Genomic DNA, 27,350 nt, shown 5'->3' with positions numbered 1-27,350 from the left:
CTGAGCATCTTGTGATCTTCAGAGCTTGTTGTTTATGCAGGCATATCTTCTGGGAACCAGATGCTAGTAAGCTGAATAAGAATTACTGCCGGAATCCTGATGATGATGCCCATGGCCCCTGGTGTTACACGGGAAATCCTCTCATTCCATGGGATTATTGTCCTATTTCTCGTTGTAAGTACTTTCAGTGATCTTCTTCAGGTGAAATATTTTAAATACACTGAATCTCCACTAAATTGATACCTTAATCAGAGGTGGAAATATAGGAGGGCTGGAGTCAATCCTAAAGTGGGGATGCATTCCAGACTGATGGGCAGACACACACACACACACACACACACACACACACACACACATCTTTCTTCATCTCTTTGTAGACAAAGAGACATTCTGATGACCTTTTAAATAATATTTTCCTCCTCAGAAGATTCTAATTTGAAATCCATACGCAATAAATGGTCATGGTTCCAATATGACTGCACCATAAAGACTTCCCTCTCAATACTAACTGTTCAGGCTGTGAGTACAGCAGAGCTCTTACAAAGCCCCCATCCAGTAACAGACCCATAGACAGACCTGAAATAACATTGCTTTCATTTTCTTCTCGTGCCTTACCAAATATTAAAAAGTCTAGAGCATTCTCACCACATTTCTGAGTCAAAGATGATTTTGTTAAAAGAATATCAGTGTCTAAAGTAAAAGATATATGTAAAATACATATGTCTGATATACCTCATATAAAAGGGCTCCTATATATCAATAAGAAAAAAAATGTCACACTTTAGGAGAAAAATAAAGAAAATGAATCTTAAAGAATAAGTATAATTAAACAAATAAACAAAAATCGATTAAAACTTAATAGAAAAATTAAATTATAAAAGCATAAGATCATTTTCACCAATAAGATTGGCAAATAAGAAAGTAATTATTTATGCCCAATGTTTGTGAAGGTCTGGCTAGTTAAAATCTTTCAATACTGTGAAACTTGGTGAATTGGAAAGCTTGTCTGGAAGTCAGCTTAGAGAAATGTCTTGGGAGTTTTCAATCTTGGCACTAGTGACATTTTGTACTGCATAAATCTTTGATGTAGGAAGCTGTCCTGTGCAATATAGAATGTTTGGTAGTGTCCCCGGCCTCTATCCAGTAGATGTCAATAAAAAAATATTGAGACTCAAAAATTATCTTTAAATATCGCCAAAAGTCCCCTGGGGGACAAAATCATCCTAATTGAGCACCATTGAATAATATATATTGAGATGGAAGTATATCCTCCATGTGGTATTGAGTGAAAAAGCCTTATTATAAAACTGTGTCAGTAGCAAAAGACCATCTTACTAGACTACATATCTCATAGCTCTGTTTATAGCAAACATCTTTAAACATTATGTTAAACTATCTCACGTCTACAAAAGGACACCCTTTATTTTAAGAATGTTTTTCTTGGTGGGTGGGGGATGAGTGAAATAGGTGAAGGGGATTAAAGAATACAATTATGATGAACACTGAGCAATGTATACAATTGTTGAATCACTATATTGTACACCTGAAACTAATATGACACTGTATGTTAACTACACTGGAATTAAAATATAAAAAACGCAAAAAAAAAAGAATGTTTCTCTTGTGACATAAGCCAGTAGCAAGTACCCTGAAAATAGGAACAAAAGTACCCATTTTAAAGGATTAAAATGAAGAAATGATGTTTGCTTTAAAACACGAAATACAGCAGCACCTGGGCAGCTCAGTCAGTTAAACATCCGACTCTTCATTTCAGCTCAGCTCAAGATCTCAAAGTTCGTGAGTCTGAGCCCCATATGGGCTCCGCGCTGACAGTGTGAAGCTTGCTTGGGATTCTCTTTTCCTGTCTCTCTGCCCCTCCCCTGCTCATTCTCTCTCTCTCTCTCTCTCTCTCTCTCTCTCTCTCAAAATAAATAAATAAACTTAAAAAAAAACATGAAATACAAATACATAATTTATGGCAAATTAAACAGATAATTTCTTACCTTAAGTGGAAACACTAGTCATGTTTCTTTTTTTCTTTCTCTTTTTAATGATTATTTTTGAGAGAGGGAGAGAGACACACACAGGGTGGGAGTGGGGGAGGGCAGAAAGAGAGGGAGATACAGATTCAGAAGCAGGCTGCAGGCTCTGAGCTGTGAGCACAGAGCCTTACGCGAGCTTGAACTCATGAGCCGTGAGATCATGACCTGAGCAGAAGTAGGATGCTTAACCGGCTGAGCCACCTAGGCACCCCAACACTAGTCATATTTCTGAAATTTTATCATAAATAGGCAAACTTCTTAAATATGATATTCATCTAGTATGGTTATAAGTGACTTATAACTTCCCAACCTATTTTTAATAAATAAATTCTCTATAATAGTAAATAAACACCTTATATGCTTATAAATAAATTATATATTATTATATATGTTATTATATTACATATATTTATTTCATTAGTTATAATCATAGCCTTTCAAATTAATTAGTGCGTTCCTAATTTTCTATTTTTCCCATATTAGGGTTGGCTTAGGACCTTAAAATGTTCTTCTTCAGAAGATGTCTTTCTAGTTTTAGCAGTAAAAAGCAAAGAAACCTACCTATCTGGCACATAATTTTTTTTTAATGGTTAAAGGATTATTCTTTATAAACATTAGCTTTACCTGGTGGTATCTTTCTGTGACGTCTCTATGATTAAGAATGATGGAGGCTAATAAAATAATATCCAGTGGTCTAGGAAGAAGGGAAAATGTCAGGCTTCTAAAACAGTTCTATTGCACACCGGGACATAGTTCAGAGTAAAATGGTCCTGTAGAATCTCAGAGAAGCGTAATTTGGTTTATAAACCTAACTGACACAGGACTCTAATACTTTAAAAGTTCTCAAAACATATTTTCAACTAACATTTTAAAACTAAAAGTTAGTAATGTGCTATTGAAAGACTTCAGAGTGTTGCTAGTATGTGATTAAATGCTATTGCAAATAACTCATTTTTATTTCAATATATTCTGAACATTAATTTCAATAAATATTTTTACACTGTCATTTTTCTAACTAATATTTATAGCCAGGATTTATTTATATTTTCCCACTGGTGAAAGGCTAATAAAATTTATCTTTAGAAGATTTGAGTTCTTATTTATTTAACTGTAGAGACTGTATAAATCATTTTCACACTGTACATTTGTATTAAAAAACATGCAAAAGTTTTAATTTCTTTTTAAAAAATGTTTACAGAACAATACTTAACATACATTTTTAGGATTATCAGATATGTAAAAATAAAATTGTAGAAATGCCTATATATTTACCTATGCACATACATACTTTGTAGATCTTAGACAAATCTTCAGTATTAAATACTTAGAATGTAGTGGTTAAGAGCTTCAACTCCAACTTCCAGGGTAAGAATTTCAGCTCTATTACTATAAGTGCCTTGCACAAACTTAACTTCCATCTCAGTTTGTATTACTTATTCACTTATTAATTTTAAACTCAGTTGCTAGTGTGTACAAAACCCTATGTTATAACATGCTAGGTATACAACAATAAAAACAATATTTTTTTTTACCTTCAGTTATCTTTCAGTGTAGAGAAGAGACATTTATGTAAATATAATTTAATAAATATATATTCATATTAAAATATATAATGAGAATGGGAACATAGATATCCACCTGGAGAAATATGTGATGTCCATAAAGTTTTGAGCTTGGGTTGAAACTAAGAATACATTACAAGAAGGTTCTTTTCAGTAAGAATTCATATTTGGTTCTGAGGCCATATAAACATAGACACATACACATTTACCTACTCTTCCATAGGTAAACCCTTTATCAATGACATGTTTCCCTTCAAGTTTAACTTGAATCAATACAAAAGATTTGTATCATAAATAAGTATATTTCAGATTTGAGTCCTGTGGTGGAGATAGTATGGGAAAAGCAAAAAGAAGAAGCAAGAATAGTATTTGATGGTAAAATGGAAAAGGCCTAGAGAGCAGTTTCTCAAAGTTTTGCTCAAAGTGTTCAACAGAAGAACCTAGAATGCTTTTTAAAAAACTCATAATCTAGTTACCAATTCAGAATCTTCAGAAATCTGATTTTAAGTGGTATTTCAGCTTATTCTAAAGCATGAGAAATATTGGTTTAATGGAAATATATGTATATAATAACTACAAGTAATTAAAGTCCTAAATATACAATATCTATAAATTTTTAAAAATGTAAATATTGTAGTAAATTACAATAATGAACTAAGTATTTTGTTGACCTATTAACTTGATGCTTAAAAATAGGAAACTTGATATACAATAAGGATAGAATGGTCAGTCTAGTGTTTTTCAGCACAACACCAGAAGAACTAAATATCTAGTTTTTAAATTTAGAATTTTCAAGTGATTGATTGGAGTGGAATAACCAATATCCTTGATGTTTTAATGACCATAGTTGGCCTCAATCTTAATTTGTACTATGAGGTAAAACACTGACTTCAGCTGACTCTAAGACAAAACCCTCCCCAAGGATAAGCTAAAAAGGGAAATAATGAAATTTATATGTTTGCCTTTACCCTTATTCATTTTAAAATATCTAGATCTGGAAAACTAACATAAATAACAACCCTTTAGCATATATTAATTCTTATGAGATTTCCCATAAATAACAGTCAAATTTGCATGTATTACAAAGGAATCCATATGCCCTTATTGTTTTGCTGCTGGTTTATTTGAGCTCAGGGCATTTCCTGGGATTAACAACCAGCTGGGTCTAAATAGTGCCTGACTAAACTCTATACCATGAATTCTGAACAGTCAGACATTAAACTACAGGAAATGTTGCATGCCTCATTCATTACTGCATAAGTATTTTCAAATCCTAGCATCTTCCAAGCTTTTCTCTTTGCAGAGATTAAACCCTGGTAGGGAGGTTATGAAAAAAAAAAAAGTAAGTTATGACATTTTAGTTAGAATTAACTTGCAGTTCCCAGTGTTCTTTTTTCCCATACTTTTGTTTTTGTTACCATGTGGAAGAATCAGTATTTGAAATATTCCAACAAAACGCAATTATATTTTGCCATCCCTCTTTTTCCATTAGTGACATTGATTTCTATCTTCTAGAATTCTTTAAAAAAAATTTTTTTAACGTTTATTTATTTTTGAGACAGAGAGAGACAGAGCATGAACGGGGGAGGGGCAGAAAGAGAGGGAGACACAGAATCAGAAGCAGGCTCCAGGCTCTGAGCCATCAGCCCAGAGTCCGACGCGGGGCTCGAACTCACGGACCGCGAGATCGTGACCTGAGCTGAAGTCAGACGCTTAACCAACTGAGCCACCCAGGTGCCCCTCTATCTTCTAGAATTCTTAAAAGAGTTTTCTGAAGCATGCGGTGTTTCAGTTATCCTCAACCATATAACAAAATAAAACTGATTTTCAGAAAAACTATAAAAGGTCCAAATTACAATAAAAAAACAAAAGCAAAAACAAACAAGCAAACAAAACACAGTCAGTCCGTATGACTGGCTCAAGCAAACAATAATAAGCATTAGTGCTATTCAATGGAATATTCATTGTGTATCATGTTGGGCACCTCTGGGACATTTCTGTAGAATCAGGCTGCTCCGTGAGGCCAGCAGTGTAATCTAAGCTTCCAATACTCATCAAACCACACACCTGAGTGTCTCCACAGCCATAAAATAGGGCTTTCCTCACAGTACCCAGTAAAGTCATTAATACCCAGTAAAGTCATACATTATTACTAAAAGCGTACTATCACATTTTATCTTTAAATAAAATGTTGAAATTTTAGTAAATTATCCAATTCATGGATATTTGGATTTTAATATATACTTTTGGTTCTATATACCAGAAATATGTATGAATGAATTATGTATATATGTATATATTTATTTTACAGGTGAAGGTGATACCACACCTACAATAGTCAATTTAGACCGTAAGTAATCTTTTGTAATATATAGTATATTCGAATCTCTATGTGTCAGAAGTTATGTCATTATTTTCTTCATGGAAAATATCTTATCACTATATTAACTTCTGTCATAAAAATAAGTTAAGCTATTTGTTTTTATTAAATTCTTCTCTATGTGCTTGTGTAAAGGGGTTACAAAGGCAACTACATACTGAACATCAAAATTCAATTCTCTATCAGAAAATATAAGATGTTATACTTAACTTTGAGAAGAGCATTTATCTTACTCATAATTTTGGGCAAAATGGACATTAATGGACCTTCACCATCCTTTAAATTAAATCAGGATGCTAAAGTCAGAAAAAAAAATAAAACCAGAAGGTTGGAAAGTTATGCAATGTGTCTACCTGCTCTATTTTTAAGGCTCTTGACATGCACCACTAGGTAAAAGACGATACAACTGAGAGGTTCGGTTAATATTCAATTTATGAAAATCTTTTTAGAACTGCTTGTTTTTGATTTTCACATATGTCTTGGGCTGAAGGAAGATACTCAAGTGTTTTGATTTAAGAGACCACCTGCTCTGTCTCAGCCTGAAGAAGCAAATGGAAATTTTAGACCATGCACAGGAATAGAAAGGATAAGGCAAGGAATCCGGAGAAGGGTCAGGAAAAAGTTGACGCCAAAGAATTCTGCATCATGTCATTTGGGTTTAATGATTTGGACATAATAATTTTGTCATCTGGATACAATTTCAATAAATGCAATGCTGGTAACATGTTTCAAAAGGCTCTACATTCTTATCATAAAAAAGAAGTAATAAAAACAAATATAGTTTTTTTTTTCATTGAGGCTATTGATTTCCATTGATATTCAGAAATGGCTACTATAAAGAACATTCTTCCATTTTGTATAGAAGTTTGTGAAGGAAATAACAATTAGTGTTATATATGAAGAGCCTATACTTAGTGCTTGGTGGGCAAGGCCACTCTCACTATGGCAATGCTGTCTACCTTGAGTTAATTCATTTTTTTATGTTACTTGTCTACTTAGATGAACATAGCAAACATTTTAGGCCTGTTTTGACACTATAGTCATAATACTTACCTTCTTTCCTCCAAATGTTCTTCTGACAAACTTACAGTAGTTACATTTGTTTAAGTACCATGCTTTTAAGCAAACTGAGAGGCACTGATTATTGCAAGATGTTTTGTCAAAATGTTGTCTTTGGTCCTCTTTTTAGATCCCGTAATATCTTGTGCCAAAACAAAACAACTGCGAGTTGTAAATGGAATCCCAACGCGGACAAATGTAGGATGGATGGTTAGTTTGAAATACAGGTAATTATTAATAGACACAAATCACATGTATTTGAATTATTTGCAAAGTCATATTCCCAACAGGATGGTTGTACCATCCATATAGGCACCCATATGAGGGGGGCACAAGAGGAGACTGACCAGATTCTGCTTGCCAAATAGCTCCGGATTTTACAATTTGTGCCTTCAGAGACAGTGTCTTTTTAAATGTTCATGGAGGTTCCCTATGTGTTGACATTGTCTCTGATGACAAGTGACACTTCATTAATTTTTTTTTTAATTTTTTTTAACGTTTATTTATTTTTGAGACAGAGAGGGACAGAGCATGAACAGGGGAGGGGCAGAGAGAGAGGGAGACACAGAATCTGAAACAGGCTCCAGGCTCTGAGCGGTCAGCACAGAGCCTGACGCGGGGCTCGAACCCACGGACCATGAGATCATGACCTGAGCCGAAGTCAGACGCCCAACCGACCGAGCCACCCAGGCGCCCCTACACTTCATTAATTTTTAAGAAAACACAACTACATAGAGAACCTACTTATACCTTGATATCACTGAAGCAGTTATAAAACACATGCAATTAATTCCCTAATCTAGGATATTATGACTTTATTTTCTAACATGCTTATGTGTAATCATATCAGAAACTTTATATGTTTTTAATTTCTAAATTTTTTCATTTGCATTCTAATGAAAATAATAATTTTAAGTTATAGAATAGTCTATCATTGAGAAAAAGATTAACCAACTATATTGATGTTGGATATCCTAGCTATTTACTATTCAGCATGGATGAAAAATTCTTGACATGTCTATTTCTCATATCTCATGATATGTTTTCAGTAAAATCATTTTGGACAATATACTCCTATAAAAATTAAAATCACTAGTTACGTTGGAAGAATTAAATATTGAAAATAGAAGTTAGTTGAAATCTGATCTTACAACTTCCTATACATTACATATATTACACCATATGGTAATCTGAATGTTAAAGTACCTTTGTTTTTATCTCTCTTGGAACCTCATTATATAGTCTATCCCAAAATACACTCATTTTAGCCCCATTTCCCCTTGTTTTCAAGACATTCCATGTTTCTACCTCTAAGCCTTTAGGTTGTTGTTCTCACTACATGTTGTATCTTTCTTCCTCTATTTTATGTCTGGAAAATACTTCTCATTCTTCAAATACCAACTCAAATATCTCCTCTTTTTGAAGACCCTCTATGTTCCTTTACCTCTAAGTTTCTAGTAGAGGTAGAAAGTACATCTTTTGCTACAATTAAATCAGGGATATTGAAGTAGAATAAAGACAACTTGAAACTGAAGTTCTTTTATGAATAAACTAATTCTTAGCAAGCATGGCATTCATAAATTTGATATAAATATAAATCAGACTCTAGATACTGGGTAGAAGATGGCCTAAAGTTTTCTTTTAATATGCCCTTTTGCAGAGAGTAAGCCACCAAATTTGACAAATATTTATGTCAATAATTGTGGTGTAGCTGTCCTAGGCGTGTAGTACTGAAACAGAATTGTGAAACTCACCAGAATATTAGAGCTGACTATGAAATATAAAGATTTAATGAAGACTGTCAATTTTGGGGAGAGAGTGTTTCATTTTCTTTATGATAAATTTGTTCTAAGATTCCACATATATGAATTAATTACTGATTCTTTGCAAATCTCATAACTCCAGAAAAAAAAAGAGGCATATACTTCTAAATTTATTACTGACCATGGGAGGATGTATAAGAATAGTCCTCTGGAAGTCTCCATCCTTAGAGGAGCAGGTGAAACTCTTTTCCATCAGATCAGAGTACTATAAACTTTTAGAAAAAAAAATTTTTTTCTTTTAAATCCAAGTCCTCAGTAAAAACAGCTGTTTAGTTATTCTTCCAAAACACATACTGAGAGGAATAGAAATTAAAACTCGATATACACTCTTAGCCTCCTCTGTGGTACTGGCCATAAATAATTGTGGTCTTAGTCTGGGAACCTTCTTCTATTACCCTCTGAAGCATTGAACATCTGTACTCTTTGGAAATGTAAATTGGGAAAGTTGTGTTTTTTTTCCATTTCTCTGCCAAAAAATAATGCATTTACAGATTTAGGATATCATCAAGTAAATGTGCTAGTATTTTTTATTCCCTACAAATATTTAATAATTTCTTAGATGATTTGTCTTATAAAATTGTTTTAATTTTATAAGTGAAATTTATACTGCTTACTTTAAGCTCAACAAATTTACTCAAACTCCACTATATTCAAAGTTAACATTTCACAAATAAATAATGGTAATGAAAGAAGGGAAATAATGTCCAAATATATATTGCCGCCATCAGATAGTTTTTAGGGTTTAAGTAAAAACTCAGGGTTGCATTTTTATAATCAGACATTGAATTTAAATAGGTCTACATTGTTTTTGTCGTTCTTTTGTGATTTTTGTTCATGCTAAATATTCTATATTTGTAGTACATACTTGCTCTCACAAGGATAGATACACACACATGTGAATATGTGTGGTGGGAATGGATCTCAGTGTGTAATGATAGGGCTCATTACTCAAAAATAAAGATGATTTCGTATTTGTTATCACATGAGGAAAAAAATGCTAATGCTTCAATCGTCAAATATCATCCTTCCAGTAAAAGAGTTATTCATTTTATTCTTGCTGAGCTAATTTCTATATTTTCCTCTCAAATGCATTTATTTTTAACAATAGAGCCATAGGTTTTGCATTAATTGGCAGGCACCCTTTCTGCGCAGATGTTACTTGTTTCTCTTTCCTCTTTCTCATAGAAATAAACATATCTGTGGAGGATCATTGATAAAGGAAAGTTGGATTCTTACCGCAAGACAATGTTTCCCTTCTCGGTAAAGTGTTTCTGAAACCAATATTTGTTTTGAGCCTTCAAAAATATGTAGGGTTTCCATTTAGCTTTTAGGCTTAAAATGTGTATTCATTTAACAGATTCACCAACAAGTGTTGAACAAATTATGTACTTTCTGTTTTTAGATTTAGCTTGCAAAACTTACTTTGACTTAATTGATATTTATGTACTGGGTACTACTTCTGTTCACTTCTTTCTACAATTGGCATGACTCTCATTTGGGAGAGAATTTTGCTAGAATTATGTAAATAATCTTTCCCCCCACCTCCTACTTGCACTCTATATTTCCAGATAGAAATCCTTTTCTTAGTTATCAGCAAACTTCTCTCAATTCTCACTTCTCCTTTCTTATGCAGATCCAGGCTCAGAAGCATCCTGGGATTAATTTTTAATGAGAATTAGCCTAAGGAAAAGTTAAGGAGGTAGCATTTGTAAACTTACTTCCTGATTCTCATCAAATTCACTTTGATTTTGTTGGTATAAATTCTCAATCCCCATTAATAAACCAAACATATACAAAGCTAAGAAGGAAAATCTGCAGAAAATTATACTTCATGTGATGTGCTTCACCTGAGAATTTTTCACGTGTGACTAAAAGAGTTTTTTTCTTAAATAGCCATTTAGAATTTGAGCAGTTTGAAGGCTCTTTCTCCTTATGTGTGCTTGCAACACTCAGAATCTCTCATAACAAATGTGTTGCTCTTTATTATACTTTGATTCAAATTTTAAATTTAGGTTATGTATCCGCCCTATTTATAAGCTAAAATGATCATATGTCTGAATAATACTACCCAATTTAAAATTGTATTTTACATTTTAATTTTTTTACTTAGAAACAAAGACTTGAAAGATTACGAAGCTTGGCTTGGGATTCATGATGTCCACGGAAGAGGAGATGAGAAACGCAAACAGGTTCTAAATGTGTCCCAGCTGGTATATGGGCCTGAAGGGTCAGATCTGGTATTACTGAAGCTTGCTAGGTTAGTTGCTTGAGAAGGTTTTGTATTTTTAACCCACATTGGAATTATTGAAGCTTTTTCTTTAGCCATGTGGCTATTCTTTCTCTTTCACGTAAATTTACTATAAAAGCATATGTCACATGTCATATGTGTTTGTGTGTGTGTGTGTGTGTGTGTGTGTACAAAGAGACAAAGACATCTTAAAAATTCTCAAAATGAATAAATGAAGTTTGACCAAGTCTGAATAACCTGCTCTAAAACCAAAGCTTAGGGAGTAATCATTTGGTAACTTTAATAGGTAAAATAATGTTTAAAAAATACAGCAACCACTTAGCAAGTAAATGACTCATTTCTCTGCTACCTACCCCCACCTCTACTACCTACATTGGATTAGACACTCCCTTTTTCTTTTTTAAGAAACAAGACTGTTTATTCTCTCTTAATCTCATATTAAAAATTAACACCAAATTTCAATGTGTTAATTTTGTGTTGATTCAATCAAGGGTATTTATCATTGTATTTTCCATTTTCAGGCCTGCTGTCCTGGATGATTTTGTTAGTACAATTGATTTACCTAATTATGGATGCACCATTCCTGAAAAAACCACTTGCAGTGTTTATGGCTGGGGTTATACTGGATGTAAGCTATTTTTAAAAGATAAGGCAATATCATATGTTTTTATGTAAAACAATTCTATTTGTTTCCTTTTTCTCACCTTACCTTGTGCTCATTAACTGTGCATTTTTTACACCATTCTAGCAATCAACTCTGATGGTCTATTACGAGTAGCACATCTCTATATTATGGGGAATGAGAAATGCAGCCAATACCATCAAGGGAAGGTGACTCTGAATGAGTCTGAAATATGTGCAGGTGCCGAAAATATTGTGTCAGGACCATGTGAGGTAAAAGGTTTTTTTTTTTTGTGTTTGTTTTTGTTTTTGTTTTTTTAAGTAAACAGTATGTAATAAATGTCATAGTTTCTCATGTTTGTTTTTTGTTTGTTTTTTGTCTCTTTGGTATCTTGGTCCATTTTTCTCAAATAAAAACCCCTGTATACCAGTTTGTTCTAAGAGACAGAAATTGGGAAAAATAACCTTTCATTATTCTTCTACACTTACTTTAAACAGTAAGAAAATCCATGTTTCATTATCAGCAAGCTATGATGACATTTGTCTCTCAAAACAAAAAACAAATACAATAAAATAATGCAGCCAGAACTCTAATGGACAGCTGTTCAAATTAAAAGTATTCAATACACAGTTTGATACAATAGTTTGCATTTTTCTAATGTTTTTCTAACGTTATCTGATCTTCCCAAATTCTCCCTAAATGAACCCCATTAGTAATTTTGTTAGTAGATACAGGCCTGGTTTTAAATTTTTAAATGTGTTTTTGGTTAAGCCAGTGTGCGCGCACGCGTGTGCGTGCATGTGTGTGTGTGTGTGTGTGTGTGTGTGTGTGTAAACAAATTCTATTTTAAAAAACCAAAAGGTCAAAGTTTGTGGTTTCAAGAGCTTGGACATTTTCATTTGTTAGGCAACTGTTCTTTCAACTTGGCAGTTTTCCTATCCCTATTTTACATAGACAAGCTGTTAAGCCATTATTTTACATGTATTTTTTTTACATTTTGTTTTTAATTTATTTTTATGCACATTTTGTACTTTTAAAATTATTTCTGAAACTGAGAATATTTTTTTTTATATTTTTATTAAAATATTTAATTCCAGGGTGGTTAACATGCAGTGTTCATTAGTTTTGGGCGTACAATATAGTGATTCAACAATTCTATATGTTACTCAGTGCTCATCATAAGGGTATTTAATTCTTTACACTAATTCCACCCACTCCCCCACCCACCTCCCCTCTGATAACCACAGTGTGTTCTCTGTAGTTAACGTTTTGTTTTTGGTTTGCCTGTTTTTCTTTGTTTTGTTTCTTAAATTCCACACGAGTGAAATCACATGGTATTTATCTTTCTCTTACTAACTTATTTCACTTAGCATTATACTGTCTAGATTCATCCATGTTGCTGCAAATGGCAATATTTCATTCTTTTTTTATGACTGAGTAATATTCCTGTGTGTTTGTATGCACGTGTGTATATATGTGTATGTGTATATATATGTATATATACATATATATGTATATGTGTGTATATATGTATATGTGTATATGTATATATATAGATATATATATCACATCTTTATCCATTCATCTGTTTATGGGCCCTTAATACCGCTTCCATAATTCAGCTATTATAAATAATGATGCAATAAATGTAGGGCTACACATACCTTTTTTAGTTAGTGTTTCAATATTTCTTGGGTAAATATCCAGTAGTAGAATTACTGGATCATACAGTAGTGCTATTTTTAATTTTTTGAGGAACCCCCATACTGTCTTCCACTGTGGCTGCACTAGTTTGCATTCACCACCAACAGTGCTAGAGGGTTCCTTGTTTTTCCACATCCTGGCCAACACTTGTTATTTCTATTGTTTTTGATTTTAGCCATTCTGGCAGGTGATGTCTCATTATGGTTTTGATTTGCATTTCATTTCCCTATTGATGAATGAAGTTAAGCATCTTTTCATGTATCTGTTGGCCATCTGTATATTCTGGAGAAATGTCTGTTCACATCTTCTGCCCATTTTTCAGTTGGATTACTCGGTTTTGGGGTGTTGATTTTGTATAAATTCTTTCTATATTTTGGATACTAACTTCATCAGATAAGTCATTTGCAAATATCTTCTCCCATTCATTAGGTAGCCTGTTAGTTTTGTTGACTGCTTCCTTTGCTGTGCAGAAGCTTTTTATTTTGATGATTGATGTAATCCCGGTAATTTATTTTTGCTTATATTTCCCTTGCCACAGGATACACATATCTAGAAAAATGTTGCTATGGATGATTTTAGAGAAATTACTTCTTGTGGTCTCTTCTAGGATTTTTGTGGTTTCAGGTCTCACATTTATTTCTTAATCCATTTTGGATTTATTTTTGTGTATGGTGAAAGAAAGTGTTCCAGTTTTATTCTTTTGCATGTAGCTGTCCAGTTCTCCCAACCCATCTGTTGAAGAGATTGTCTTTTTCCTATTGCACATTCTTTCCTCCTCTGTTGCAGATTAATTGACCATATAATGTTGGGTTTATTTCTGGGATCTCTGTTCTGTTACATTGATCTATGAGTCTATCTTTTGTCAGTACCATACTATTTTGATTACAACAGCTTTGTAGTATATCTTGAAATCTAGGATTGTGATACCTCCAGTTTTGTTCTTCTATTTCAAGATTACATTGGTTATTCACGGTCTTTTCTAGATTGTTTTTTCTACTTCTGTGAAAAATGCTGTTGGTGTATTGATAGGGATTGCATTAAATCTGTAGATTTCTCTGTATAGTATGGACATTTTAACAATATTTGCTCTCCCACTCTATAAACATGGAATATCCTTCCATTTCTTTGTGTCCTTGATAATTTCTTTCATCAGTGCTATAGTTTACAAAGAAAAGGACTTTCACCACCTTTGTTAAGTTTATACTTAACAAAGTATACTTTATTTCATTACTTTTTGTGCAATTGTAAATGGGATTGTTTTCTCAATTTCTTTTTTCCTGCTACTTCATTATTAGTGTATGGAAATGCAACAGATTTCTATACATTGATTTTGTATTCTGTGGCCTTACTGAATTTATTTATCAATTCTAGTAGGTTTTTGGTGGAGTCTTTAGGGTTTTCTATATAGCGTATCATGTCATCTGCAAATAGTGAAAGTTTGACTTCTTCCTTGACAATTTGGAGGCCTTTTATTTCTTTTTGTTGTCTGATTTCTGTGACTAGGATTTCCAACAGTATGTTAAATAACAGTGGTGAAAGTGGACATCCCTGTCTTCTTCCTGATAATAGAGGAAAATCTCTCAATTTTTCCGTATTGGTGATGAAATTAGCTGTGGGTTTTTCATAGATGGCCTTTATTATGTTGAGGTATGTTCCCTCTAAACTTACTTTGCTGAGGGTTTTTATCATGAACGGATGTTTTACTTTGTCAAATGCTTTTTCTGCATCTATTGAAATGATCTTATGGTTTTTATCCTTTCTCCTGCTCATGTCATGTATTACATTGTTTGATTTGCAAATATCGAACCACCTTGTATCCCAGGAATGAATCTCACTTGGTCATGGTGAATGGTTTTTTAAATCATTAATTGTTGTATTTGGTTTGCTAATATTTTGTTGAGGACTTCTGCATCTATGTTCATCAGAGATATAGGCCTGTAGTTCTCTTTTTTGCAGTGTCTTCATCTGCTTTTGCTATCAGGGTAATGCTATCTTCATAGGATGAATTTGGAAGCTTCCTTTCCTCTTCTATTTTTTTGGAATGGTTTGAGAATAGGTATTAACTCTTCTTTAAATGTTTATGTAGAATTCACCTGTGAAGATGTCTGGTCCTGGACTTTTGATTGTTGGGAGTGTTTTTTTTAATTACTGATTTAATTTCACTGCTTGTAGTTATTATGTTCAAATTTTCTATTTCTTCCTGATTCAGTTTTGGGAGGTTATGCACTACTAGGAATTTATTCTAGGTTGTCCAATTTGTTGGCATGTAATTTTTCATAACATTCTCTTATAATCCTTTGTGTTTCTGTAGTGTCTGTTTCTATTTCTCCTCTTTGATTTCTGATTTTATTTAAGCTCTTTCTCTGCGATGAGTCTAAAGGTTTATTAATTTTGTTGATCTTTTAAAAAAAACCAGATCCTAGTTTCATTGACCTGTTCTATTTTTTTTTTTTTTTTAGTTTCTATTTTGTTTATTTCTGCTCTAATCTTTAATATTTCCTTCCTTTTGCTGGGTTTGGGTTTTGTTTGTTTTTCTTTTTCTAGCTCTTTTTTTAGGTTTATGGGTAGGTTGCTTATTTGAGATTTTTCTTTTTTCTTGAGGTAGGCTTGTATTGTGATAAATTTACCTTCTAGAACAGTTTTTGCTGCCTTCCAAAGACTTTGGATTGTTGTGTTTTCATTTTTATTTGTCTACATGTATTTTTTTTATTTACTCTTTGATTTCTTAGTTGATACATTCATTCTTTTAATAGCACGTTATTTAACCTACATGTCTTTGTGATCTTTTCAGATTTTTTCTTGTGGTTGATTTCTAGTTTTATAACATTGTGGTTGGAAAGATGCATGATACAACTTCAATCTCTTTGAATTTGTTGATACTTGTTGCCTTATATGTGATCTATTTTGGACAATGTGCAGTGCAAGTGAAAAGAATGTGTATTCTGCTGTTTTAGGATGGAATGTTCTGAATGTATCTGTTAAATCCTTCTGGCCAATGTGTCATACAAAGCCACTCTTTCATTGTTGATTTTCTGTTTGGATGATCTACCCATTGATGTAAGTGGGGTCTTAAAGTTCCCTACTATCATTGCATTACTATCAATTATTTCCTTCCTGTTTGTTATTAGTTGCTTTATGCATTAGAGGGCCTCCATGTTGGGTGCATACATATTTACAATTGTGTATCTTCTTGTTGAATTGTTCTCTTTATGATTATATAGTGTCCTTCTTTGTCTCTTGTTACAGTCTTTGTTTCAAAGTCTATTTTGTCTGATATAAATATTGCTAACCCAGCTTTTTTTTTACTTCTATTTGCATGATAAATGCTTTTCTATCCCTACACTTCCAATCTACATAGGTCTTTAGGTCTGAATGAGTCTCTTGTAGGCAGCATATACATGGGTCTTGCTTTTTTATCCATTATGTCTTGTTTTTTAATATTTTTAAATTTTATTTACGTATTTTGAGAGAGATCAAGACAGTGCAAATTGGGGAGGGGCATAGAGAGAGGGAGAGAGAGAATCCCAGGAATACGCCACACAGCAGTGTACATAGCACAGATCATGAACACAGATATCACCAAACTGTGATGTCATGACCGGAGCCAAAACCAAGAGTCAGGAGCTTAACCCCCTAAGCCACCCAGGTGTCCCACCACCCTGTGTCCTTTGACTGGCATGTTTAGATGTATTTTGAATATAAGAGACATAGTCTCCAAGCCTAGGAGCTATGGAGTTGTGGAATACTATATGCGGTAAGGCATGGGATAAGTTCAATCAATAATGAAATATCTTTTCACATGTAGGAAAATACTCTAAATATGGAGCATAAATATGTATTGACATACATGTGTTATATATATTGCTTTAATATTATCTTCCTGAAAAGAAAATATTTACTAAGTTGAAGAGTTTTAAAAACTGCTTTAAAATGATATTGTCAGAAATAGATTATGTGTTTATAACCACTTTCAAATTTGGTGTTTTTCCAGTAAATCAGTATTACTGTGTCCATTATTATAATCGAAATCCTACTAGGAGAAAGATTTATTTACTTATTTATTTATTTGTTTGTTTGTTTACTTACTTACTTACACTAAGTAAACACAAAGTTTTGAGCTCAATCCAATCTTCACGACCATTTAAGAAGCTATGCACTTCTCCCGCCCTACTGCCATTACTCAAAATGTTTCGCAACTGCTTATCAGGAACAGCCTGCAGTCTGATTTATCATCTATATATTCTAAGATTCCTAACTTTATCACTGAATTGAATTATTCATTACACTATCATATATGTATTTTATCCATATTTTAAACAATTTTTTAAATGTTTACTTATTTTTGGTAGACAGAGAGAGTGCAAGCAGGGGAGGGGCAGAGAGAGAGAGAGACACAGAATCTGAAGCAGGCTCCAGGCTCCAAGCTGTCAGTACAGAGCTCGATGCAGGGCTCGAATCTACAAAGCACAGTATCATGACCTGGGCCAAAGTCGGACACTTAATCAACTGAGCCAACCAGGTGCCCCTATTTTTTATCCATTTGACAAGACAATTTTAAATTGATTCTGCCATGTCTCAAAAATGTATTTATCCTCTAGAATGTTTTTTTTAAATATGATTTATATTTAAAACGAGGTAATATAATCCCTGAAGCCACTGAAATCTAAACAGTTGAAGAAAATCTCCCAAATGTTTGTATAATAGCAATGGAATCACATTTAGTGAAAGTCTTCCAAAGTGAATTGCTTTGAAGAGTTTGTATCAGTAATCAATGGTAAAACTTCAGATTTATTAAGTCATGTGGCATAGCTTATATGAAATCTCTTAGACTAACATATTTCCCTTGCTGTTTTATCACCAGCTTCACCCCTACCTTGATTTCCCCCATCATATAATGCTGATAGCTCTCTTACACCTGTATTTTCAAAACTAAATTTGCAGTAGTCTAGTTTTATCTCAGCACATCACTGTTATGGGAAATTTTAGATAGTCCTAAACACTCTTCTTCACACAAGAGGTGCCAAAAGCCAGTCACTGCAGTCTTAGGAGGCTACATGGTACATGTAAATGATGCAGCACATTTGTAATGATTATACATAATAACAAGCATAAATATATACATTTTTATAAAAACATAACACAAAAATCAGTCTATCAATCTATTCATCTTTCCTCTATCATCTGATGATAAAACAGGGTAAGCACCTATGCTTTAATATAATAGGCATTTGCACAAAAAGAAGAAAAGAAAGAGAGAAAGGTCATGAAATCACAGGCTACCTTCCACGAAGGGGAGTATGAAATATAAAAAATATATATATAAATTTAATTACCAACACCAACAGGAAATACAGGAGTATTCTTTCTTTATGCCAAGAAAAGTAATTTCTGAACAGTAAATAAAATTATTTTATCAATTACAATTTATATTTAACTTGTTAAAATAATTCTGGGGACAAGACAGAAGGAAGAAAAACAAAAAGCTTTAGAAATAAAAGAAGATTTAATGCAATTTAATCATATGCATTAATCATAACCTGTATGATTACAGGTGTGGTACAAAAGTACTTGTATTTTTCTACATTTTCTAAATTTTCTATGTTAAACATATTCTGAACATCAGAAGAAAAGAAAAGTAAATATAAAGTCTACCTTCTAAGTAGCTATCAGTGGCTTTGTGTTAACTAGTCCGCATTCAACAAAGACAAAACCCACTTTAGAAGATGAGTGAAGGGGCACCTTAGGGGCTCAGTCCGTTAGCATCCAACCCTTGGTTTTGGCCTCTCACCTACTGTGCTATCAGCACGGAGCAACCTTGGGATTCTCCCTCTCTCACCCTCTCTCTCTCTGCCCCTCCCCTGCTTGCTCTCTCTCTTAAAATAAATAAACATAAAGAAAGATGAGTGAATATTTTGTATAAGACAAGTCATTCTTAAATGGATACTACACACGATAGAACACGATAGAGAACTTTTGTACTTCTCTCAGTTTTACGTGACTAATTCTGTAGAAATACAACCAAAGGTTTAAAACATCTATTTCCGTCTTCATAGCTGCAGTTATTCTTTTTGTGTAGATGTGTATATTTGAGATATCAATCTATATAGAAAATATTAATGAATTACTAATTTTTGTTTGTAAAATAATACTTTTTTGTTGTTATTGTTGCACGTCTTCTTCCTAGGGAGATTATGGTGGCCCACTTGTTTGTGAACAACATAAAATGAGAATGGTTCTTGGTGTCATTGTTCCTGGTCGTGGATGTGCCATTCCAAATCGTCCTGGCATTTTTGTCCGAGTAGCATATTATGCAAAATGGATACACAAAATTATATTAACATATAAGATACCACAGTCATAGCTGATGTAACTGTGTTTGAAGCTTGCATCAGTACAATTCCCTTTTACATGAAGATTTCGGAGAACATGGAATTAAAATGTCACTGAAAACAATCCTGAGACAACTACTTGAGTGTCATGTTTGTTAAGATACTCATTAATATTTATGGGTGTTTTCTGTCATTTCGTTTGTCAGTGTTATTTTGTAAATGTTGAAGTGAATTAAGGTACATGCAAGTGTAGTAACATATCTCCTGAAGATACTTGAATGGATTAAAAACTGCAAAGGTATAATTGCTGGATGATAAAAGATTTAATGGAAAAGTTCAATTACTCTCTCTACGCTGCTTTCCAAGATTAATTTCTTAATAATGAATAAACCATGAGTTAAACATTATTTTAACCTCACAAAGACAATTTATACCAGTGCCCTTAAACTGTAGCTCTATATTAAATTATATTACCTTTCATACGCAATACACTATATTTCTTTCATTCCTCCTCACTGTGTATCTTGTAATACTGGTACACATACTTTTTATGAAATCATGTACCCATATAATCCTACCTGGGTGCACATGTGCATGCACTAGAGTTCAAATCATGGTATATCTAATGTAGCCTCTAAATATTTTGAGTGCTTACCTATATAGTTTGTCCTTAAGAGGAAACTATAAATGTCTAAAGACCAGTAGAAAATTTAAGGAAAGGTGCAAGACAGAAGTGACCAGCTCATTCTCTAGAAATAATCTGCAGATGATTTCTACTGGTTGGCATTTAAGGTGTGGTCATGACCCACAAAGTTAAGTAATGCCTAATCTAGGTGTTTAAACATATTTATCATCCTAGTCATTGTGTAGTTTATAATTCTTAAAAGGAAGAGGGTAATATGTGTATTAGTATTATTTCTTTCCTTCAAATTTAGGGACACTTATTTATGAAAGATATTTTTAGATCTACTTTCCTAAAATACTTTTTACTAGTCTTAGATAATTGTGTAATTGAAGCTTAAAAATATTTCGGTCTTTAAAATGTATTTAAGTAGGTTAATTATAAGACTTGCTGGGTGATTGGCTTGTAGTTCGCCTTCTTTGAATTTTTAAAGATTATTTCAGAAGAAAATTTCCATGTATCCCCAAAGACTTATAAAGAGACTTCCATCAAACTATGCCTTACAGTACATATTGAAGAAAAAAATCAGAATACATTTCTTAACCTGGAACTCTTTTAGCCTAATAAAACTTTATTTAAGTAAAGGGGAAAAAATGTAATAGGAAAGGAAATAAACTAGCTTGTCTAAACTCTGAATTTAGTTATATTTTTAAAGGAGAGTTAAATCTGCTGAATGAAAGATTTTTATCAAGGTATCTAAATTTTGTCTTATTTCATTTTACAACTTTGGCATCTTTCTAATGCCCTGGAGAATATTCATTTGAATTTTGTATTCTGTCTGATAATACCAGATTATCATGTTTATTATTGTATTTGACATGATTAGCTAAAAAATCATGTATTTGTCAAGAAATGAGATCACAAGGACTAATAGGATAGGCTGTGAATTTTCACAAAACCATCCCGTACAAATTTTAAAATGATTATTTGAATGCTCCCAATCCGGTATCACCATATCTCTCATGTGTTTCTCTTGAATAATGTCAATTAAGGCCAGAGATCCTAATCATGCTCTAAAAGTTTCATAGGACACTGTTTAATCTTGAGTAAATGCTCTTAAATTTACTTGAAAACTTAGTCCACAGAGTATAGGACAGCAAGTCGAGAAATGCCTATCCAAATTGTGCAATAGACACACACACACACACACACACACACACACACACATATATATATATGTGTGTGTGTGTGTATACACATATATATGTGTACATATATATATGTGTATGTGTCTATTGCACAATTTGCATATATATGTATATATATGTACATGTATATGTACATATGGTCAGATATGTGCTGGTATCAAGAAACAGGGAAAGCAAAGAGACTTCCAAAAAGCTGTCAGTCCACACCATCTTATTTGATTGTATTTTTCTTTCCTTATATGATATATCATTCTAATCCAAACACTAGGAATTTCAAAGGTATATTGTCCAAAAATTATTTTTCAGTTTTTTCTTGCTGAACTGGCAAAATTTTATTCAGTCATATATTAGCGATATTTGTAAAACATTTATGAAATTCTAATACTTTTAACAACTCATATTTTAAAATATTTCTTTTATGACTTTTCTTCCAAATTTCCATGGAACGAGAGATAGGGATTCCCTAGATACAAGATGAAGCTAACTTTGTAGATATTTTGAATTCACTGTTTTCCATTTTCTTAAAGGGTGAAAACATACCACCCATGAAACATCAGACATGGTACACAAAGCAGTTATAGCTTTGGGAAGTTCCCTTTGTAACAGAGGGAGGTCAGCAGAACTGACAATAAAAGGAAGATGAACAAGATCCATGTTATTTTAGGTGGTAGGACAATGGATAATAATAATGTCATTTTTCTCTGGTGAAAGATACTATTTCCTGGGCATTCTTTTCTTAATAAATGATAAAAAATGAAAAATCCAAGTTATCCAAAATCCATTGTATTTTGAGTAATGGACGAAGGGAGCTTTTAAATTAGAAGTTTTTAATGCTATTTTTGTTTGGGTTGTTTGAATAATGGTTATGTGCAGTTGTCACTGTGGACATTTTCTTATGTCTTCCAGGAATAGTAATGTAAAATTAAAATATTTGTCATAATGCCTCTGCCGTGCAGAAGGGGTGATAATCCTTTTGTATACTTCCTTAATTTTATTGTAAAATATGTAATAAGTTTTACCTATTTGCTGTGGGCAGGTCCCCAGTAAAATGGTTTATATTGAATCAATTTCTAGTATTAACAGGCTCTTGCTTGCTATCTGAGTGTTTCAAACTGTGGGAAATTTGAGACACTGGAAGGCAAGAAAAATAACAGTAATGGCATGTGATAGCAAAATTGTATTTCACTTATTCCTGTGAATATTTCTTGTTGGTACCAATGGTACTATACAAAGTGAATGTTATAGCCGCAACATTCTCTTGGGGGGGAAAAAAAAGCACTGTCAAGAAATTGTTGTCAGACATTTTGTTGTTGTTGTTGTTTCTAAATATCTTCAATTCATTTTTTTTTTAAGAAATAAATACTGGTATTGCAATATAGAAATCATGAGGTAAGGAATTTTAATAAACTCTCTTGCTAAAAACTTTAAATTGATTAACTAAGGTTCCAAATATAACTACTTTCAATTATATTACATATTGATAGACAAACTCATTTGAAGAAAAGTCAATTTGAATGAAAAGACATAGTTGTGTGTCAATACCTCTCACAATAAAGTTCAAAAAGAAGTTATCTTTTAATGTTCAACTGAGTTTTGTAGTAAGAATTTACTAATACAAGAAAAATGTTAACATTTTCTGGTCCCTATAAATCTTGACAGTGTAATTTTAAGTAGGTTCATTTCCATTTGCACAGAAAGTTTCTATCTTTAGGAAACTGAAAAGGGAATACTGTGGATGTTATAACTGTTTGTCTTGGTGTAAATAGGAAATTGATAAGCTGCCTATTGAGTGGTATGGCTGGATGCTTACCCAAAAGGGGACACTGTGGTTATGACTTGTATATAAAGTTCCTGTAGTTAATAAAGTTGCTATTTTTATAACCATGATTATATTATTATTCTTAATAATAATAAAATATTTTATCAAAATGCTTCCTTTCTCTTATTATAATTATACACATGGACATATTTGAATCTGTTCTAGGGCTTAGTGCAGAAAACAATGATCTCATTGACAGAAATTACATATACTTTGTTGTAAGAAATCCCAAAACTAAGACAAATAGGCATTAGTTTATTCCAAACTTGTATCCGTGGCATTATCAGTGGTTGTCAGTAAACCATTCATTTCTATGTATTTTGATTTCCTCCACTGTAACATGTAACTATTTAGTCATTTTCATATTTGCTAGAATGGTGCTATGATATAACTTGCTAATATAAGAAAAATGTTGTCATGAATGATTACCTAAATTCCTTTATCATATCATTATATATTACAGAAGTAATTGCAAATGATTCAAATAATCAATTTGTATCTACCTTTAAAATAAGCATTAAATTCACAATAAATGTGAATCCAATGGATGCGCCTAATTCAAACTGAAAGCAGGTTTGGAAGAACAAATTACCAATTCATCTAACCAAAAGAGCTCTGTAACACTATTGATTTTTCAACTTATATTGCCTCTTTCCCAAAAAAGTTGCTCGATTAATTTTCTGGCATAGATACCTGTCTCAAGTGATGATTACTGTATTTAATTCTCTAGAATTATAGTATTATAATTATTATACCATAATAGTATCTGGTCTTCTTAACGATTATTAGCTAAGTAGAATATACGCATTTATTTATTTCTGGTAGCAGTATTTCTGGTAGAAGTATCAATTAATATTTCAAATACATATATATTCAAATACATATATTCAAATACATATATTCAAATATATATATATATACATATATATACATATATATACATATATATACATATATATACATATATATACATATACATACATATATATATATATATATATACACTCCGTTCTAAATGTGTACTCTGCTTTTTTAAGTAGAATAGTCCAGGAAAGCTTCTTTAAGAGATGGTATTTGAACAGGGTCCTCAATGAAGTGAAAGAGCAAGCTGGGTAAATATCTAGAGTCTAATAAATAAAACTTGAACGATATTTTTGTTAGTTTCTTAATATAGTGTATTCATTTACTCTTACAAACTGTAATGCTTTAATTAGTCCCATTTGCCAATATCCTGAAGAGAATCACGTTGGTTTGCATTTCCTCAATGTTTTAGTCCAGGAGTTTCATTGCTGTTATATTTCATTATTTTCTACACAGGCACCATCCTTAATTTACATAACCCTAAAAGTGCTTTCTATGTCGTTTTACCAAATTACAACCCTTTCATGTAAAATTCAGCTTAAAAGTCTTATTCTACACAGTCTATCTATCTAGTTGCTTTTATTTACAAATGTCTCAATTGCGTGTGTTGTTTAGGAGAAGAGAAATTTAAAATAACTTCAAGATAAAAAGAATATTTATAGTAATTTGGCCAAAGTTTACTGTCCTATGAAGAATATATTATTGCCTAAAGCACATCTAAGCAAGATGGTAAATCCTGGGCAAAGGAAATAATTCAAGAGAAGTGTGAGATTATAGATTATATGTATTATTTTATGCTTTTAAAAAGGTAAAGAATAACAAAAAAAAAGCCCTATCAATCTGACATATTATCTAATTCCAAACTGACTCCTGAACACCCATCACTTTATTTTCATTATTATATTTCACATCCTAAAAGTCTTCCCTTTTTAAATTTAATTAATTTATTCTTTTTAATGTTTATTTTTGAGACAGAGACAGAGCATGAGCAGGGGAAGGTCAGAGAGAGAGGGAGACACAGAATCCAAAGCAGGCTCCAGGCTCTGAGCTGTCAGCACAGAGCCCAATGTGGGGCTAGAATCCACGAACTGTGAGATCATGACCTGAGCCAAAGCCAGGCACTTAACCAACTGAGCCAGGTGCCCCTAAATGTCTTCCTTTTTAAACTTCATGTTTGTATTCAAACCATCCCTGCAAGCACCAAGCTTTTCTGTAACACCCCAAACCTTCAAATGTCATGGAATTTCCCTTGGGAATCCATCTTCAACATCTTTTTGTTGTTGTTGTTGTTAAAAATGTTTTTATTTATTTTTGAGACAGAGAGAGACAGAGCATGAGCAGGGGAGGGGCAGGGAGAGAGGGAGACACAGAACCTGAAGCAGGCTCTAGGCTCTGAGCTGTCAGCACAGAGCCTGACGTGGGGCTCAAACTCACGGACTGTGAGATCATGACCTGAGCTGAAGTTGGACGCTTAACCGACAGAGCCACCTAGGCGCCCCCATCTTCAACATCTTTATCTAAAAGTTATTTCTTCAGTCCTATTGCTGGGTGTGCTGATGCTTCCTTTCCACTTGTTAGAAGAGTCTGCCTATGTCCGCGTGAAATTTATTTTGTTTTGTTTTATTCTGCTTTGTTTTTAATGTGCAAACTGCCTCCACTCAGTTTGAGCTTCATCAGCATTATTTTGTTATTAAGCTTTGTATATTTATTTTTCACAGTGCTTCCCCCATAATGATACCCAATAAATATTTTATAACACCCTATTTAAATTTCTAGAATCCACCCTATTTTTGAAGGTTGATCAGTGTTATGCAGAGATATGTAAGTTTTGTAAAAATTATGAAAATCTCCGTGAGGGTTAAAACTTTTAGGGTTTTATAATTTTTTAACTAATTAATGTAATTAATTACATTATTTAGATTTGACTTAGTAAGTGGGACTATTTTCAATGGTTTATTGTATTTCATACACTAGAGCATGCAGCTGGAAAAGAGAGGAATTATTAACTCTGAAGAGTTTATGCCTTTATATTTGTAAATGCAGTCATTAAAAAATGAAAATGTAGAACTTGATTGTAGTTTGCTAATGGATGCAGGTGTTTACTTCATAGAACCTGATACAGTTTTGATTGTTTGTGAACATTTTCCCTTCTGAGTTTCTTCCACAAAGCACTGATGTCATATCATTGAGGGGGAAAAGATCATATCAATTATTGCAAAAATATTCTGAGGCAACAACAGTCTACTCATTACTTATGTGCAAATATGCCATCTGCTGTGCATTGAGAAGTTTCACAATATTGTTACTCAATTAACAAAAGATTTTCATTTGATGAATTTTCTTAACTGAGAGACTTCAACTTGGGGAACATCTTGTAATGATATGAATTGGGAGAAAAGGCAGATGGATTTTCATATTTTTTCATATATATTTTAAAGTTTTACAGAGATATTGCCCAGTTTTCAAAACTCTGATGTTTTAAGTGGCTGAAATTCAAATGCAGGATAGTTTAGAATATATGATTATACCCTAAAACGAAGATTTTATATCCTATAAAAGGAAAACAGTGAATAATTTAATAAGTGAGAATTTGGCACAATGGAATGATAACAGTGATTAAGGATCTTTAGGGGGAGAGAGAAGGTGCAAGTGTGATTTAGTATTTTTCTTCAGTTGCTCAAAGAATTATTCTGAGAGGAAATGCTCAGGTCCTTCCAGTTAGGAGAGTAAGAATTTGGGGAAAAAAAAGATTGATATTTAATTCAGATAGTTTAGGTCCTAGACAGAATTTTCTAATTCTGAAGGCTTGAAAACTTCCATGAAAACTCATGGAAATTCTTAACTATGGATATTTCTTAATACGGGAAATATTTCTCCAATGACTTGGGTAAGTTTTACCCAAAGTGGTCTCTCATGGAACACTATTCTGCTGGACACTTTAAATCTGTAATGAAAACAAAATGGTTGGGGCTTGAATAACTTTTAGAGATGCTGGGATACTTTATACAGGTCACTTTGCCGCAGAGTTCTCAAGGACATTTGAATGATAATGTGCATTTTGAAGTTCCATG

The 27,350-nt window shown here is 32.8% G+C and overlaps 1 protein-coding gene across 4 annotated transcripts in view; it reads left to right on the top strand.

The window, feature by feature from the left end:
• HGF (hepatocyte growth factor) overlaps positions 1 to 21,629 on the top strand; it is a 77,821-nt gene extending 56,192 nt beyond the window's left edge. For 3 of the 4 annotated variants that reach the window (XM_049641354.1, XM_049641355.1, XM_049641353.1), the window contains 8 exons: positions 41 to 174; positions 5,916 to 5,954; positions 7,174 to 7,270; positions 10,052 to 10,126; positions 10,977 to 11,123; positions 11,636 to 11,742; positions 11,863 to 12,008; positions 19,625 to 21,629. In XM_049641354.1, coding sequence (XP_049497311.1) covers positions 41 to 174; positions 5,916 to 5,954; positions 7,174 to 7,270; positions 10,052 to 10,126; positions 10,977 to 11,123; positions 11,636 to 11,742; positions 11,863 to 12,008; positions 19,625 to 19,801 — 922 coding nt within the window. In that variant the 3' untranslated portion in view covers positions 19,802 to 21,629. Of the gene's footprint in view, positions 1 to 40; positions 175 to 5,915; positions 5,955 to 6,170; positions 6,557 to 7,173; positions 7,271 to 10,051; positions 10,127 to 10,976; positions 11,124 to 11,635; positions 11,743 to 11,862; positions 12,009 to 19,624 lie in introns of those variants that run through there. The other variant, XM_049641356.1, reaches the window with a different exon arrangement.
• Positions 21,630 to 27,350: the final 5,721 nt, after the last annotated feature.

This window comes from Panthera uncia, chromosome A2, assembly GCF_023721935.1.
Source record: "Panthera uncia isolate 11264 chromosome A2, Puncia_PCG_1.0, whole genome shotgun sequence".
Taxonomy (NCBI): Eukaryota; Metazoa; Chordata; class Mammalia; order Carnivora; family Felidae; genus Panthera; species Panthera uncia.
This window is presented reverse-complemented; position numbering and strand designations above follow the sequence as displayed.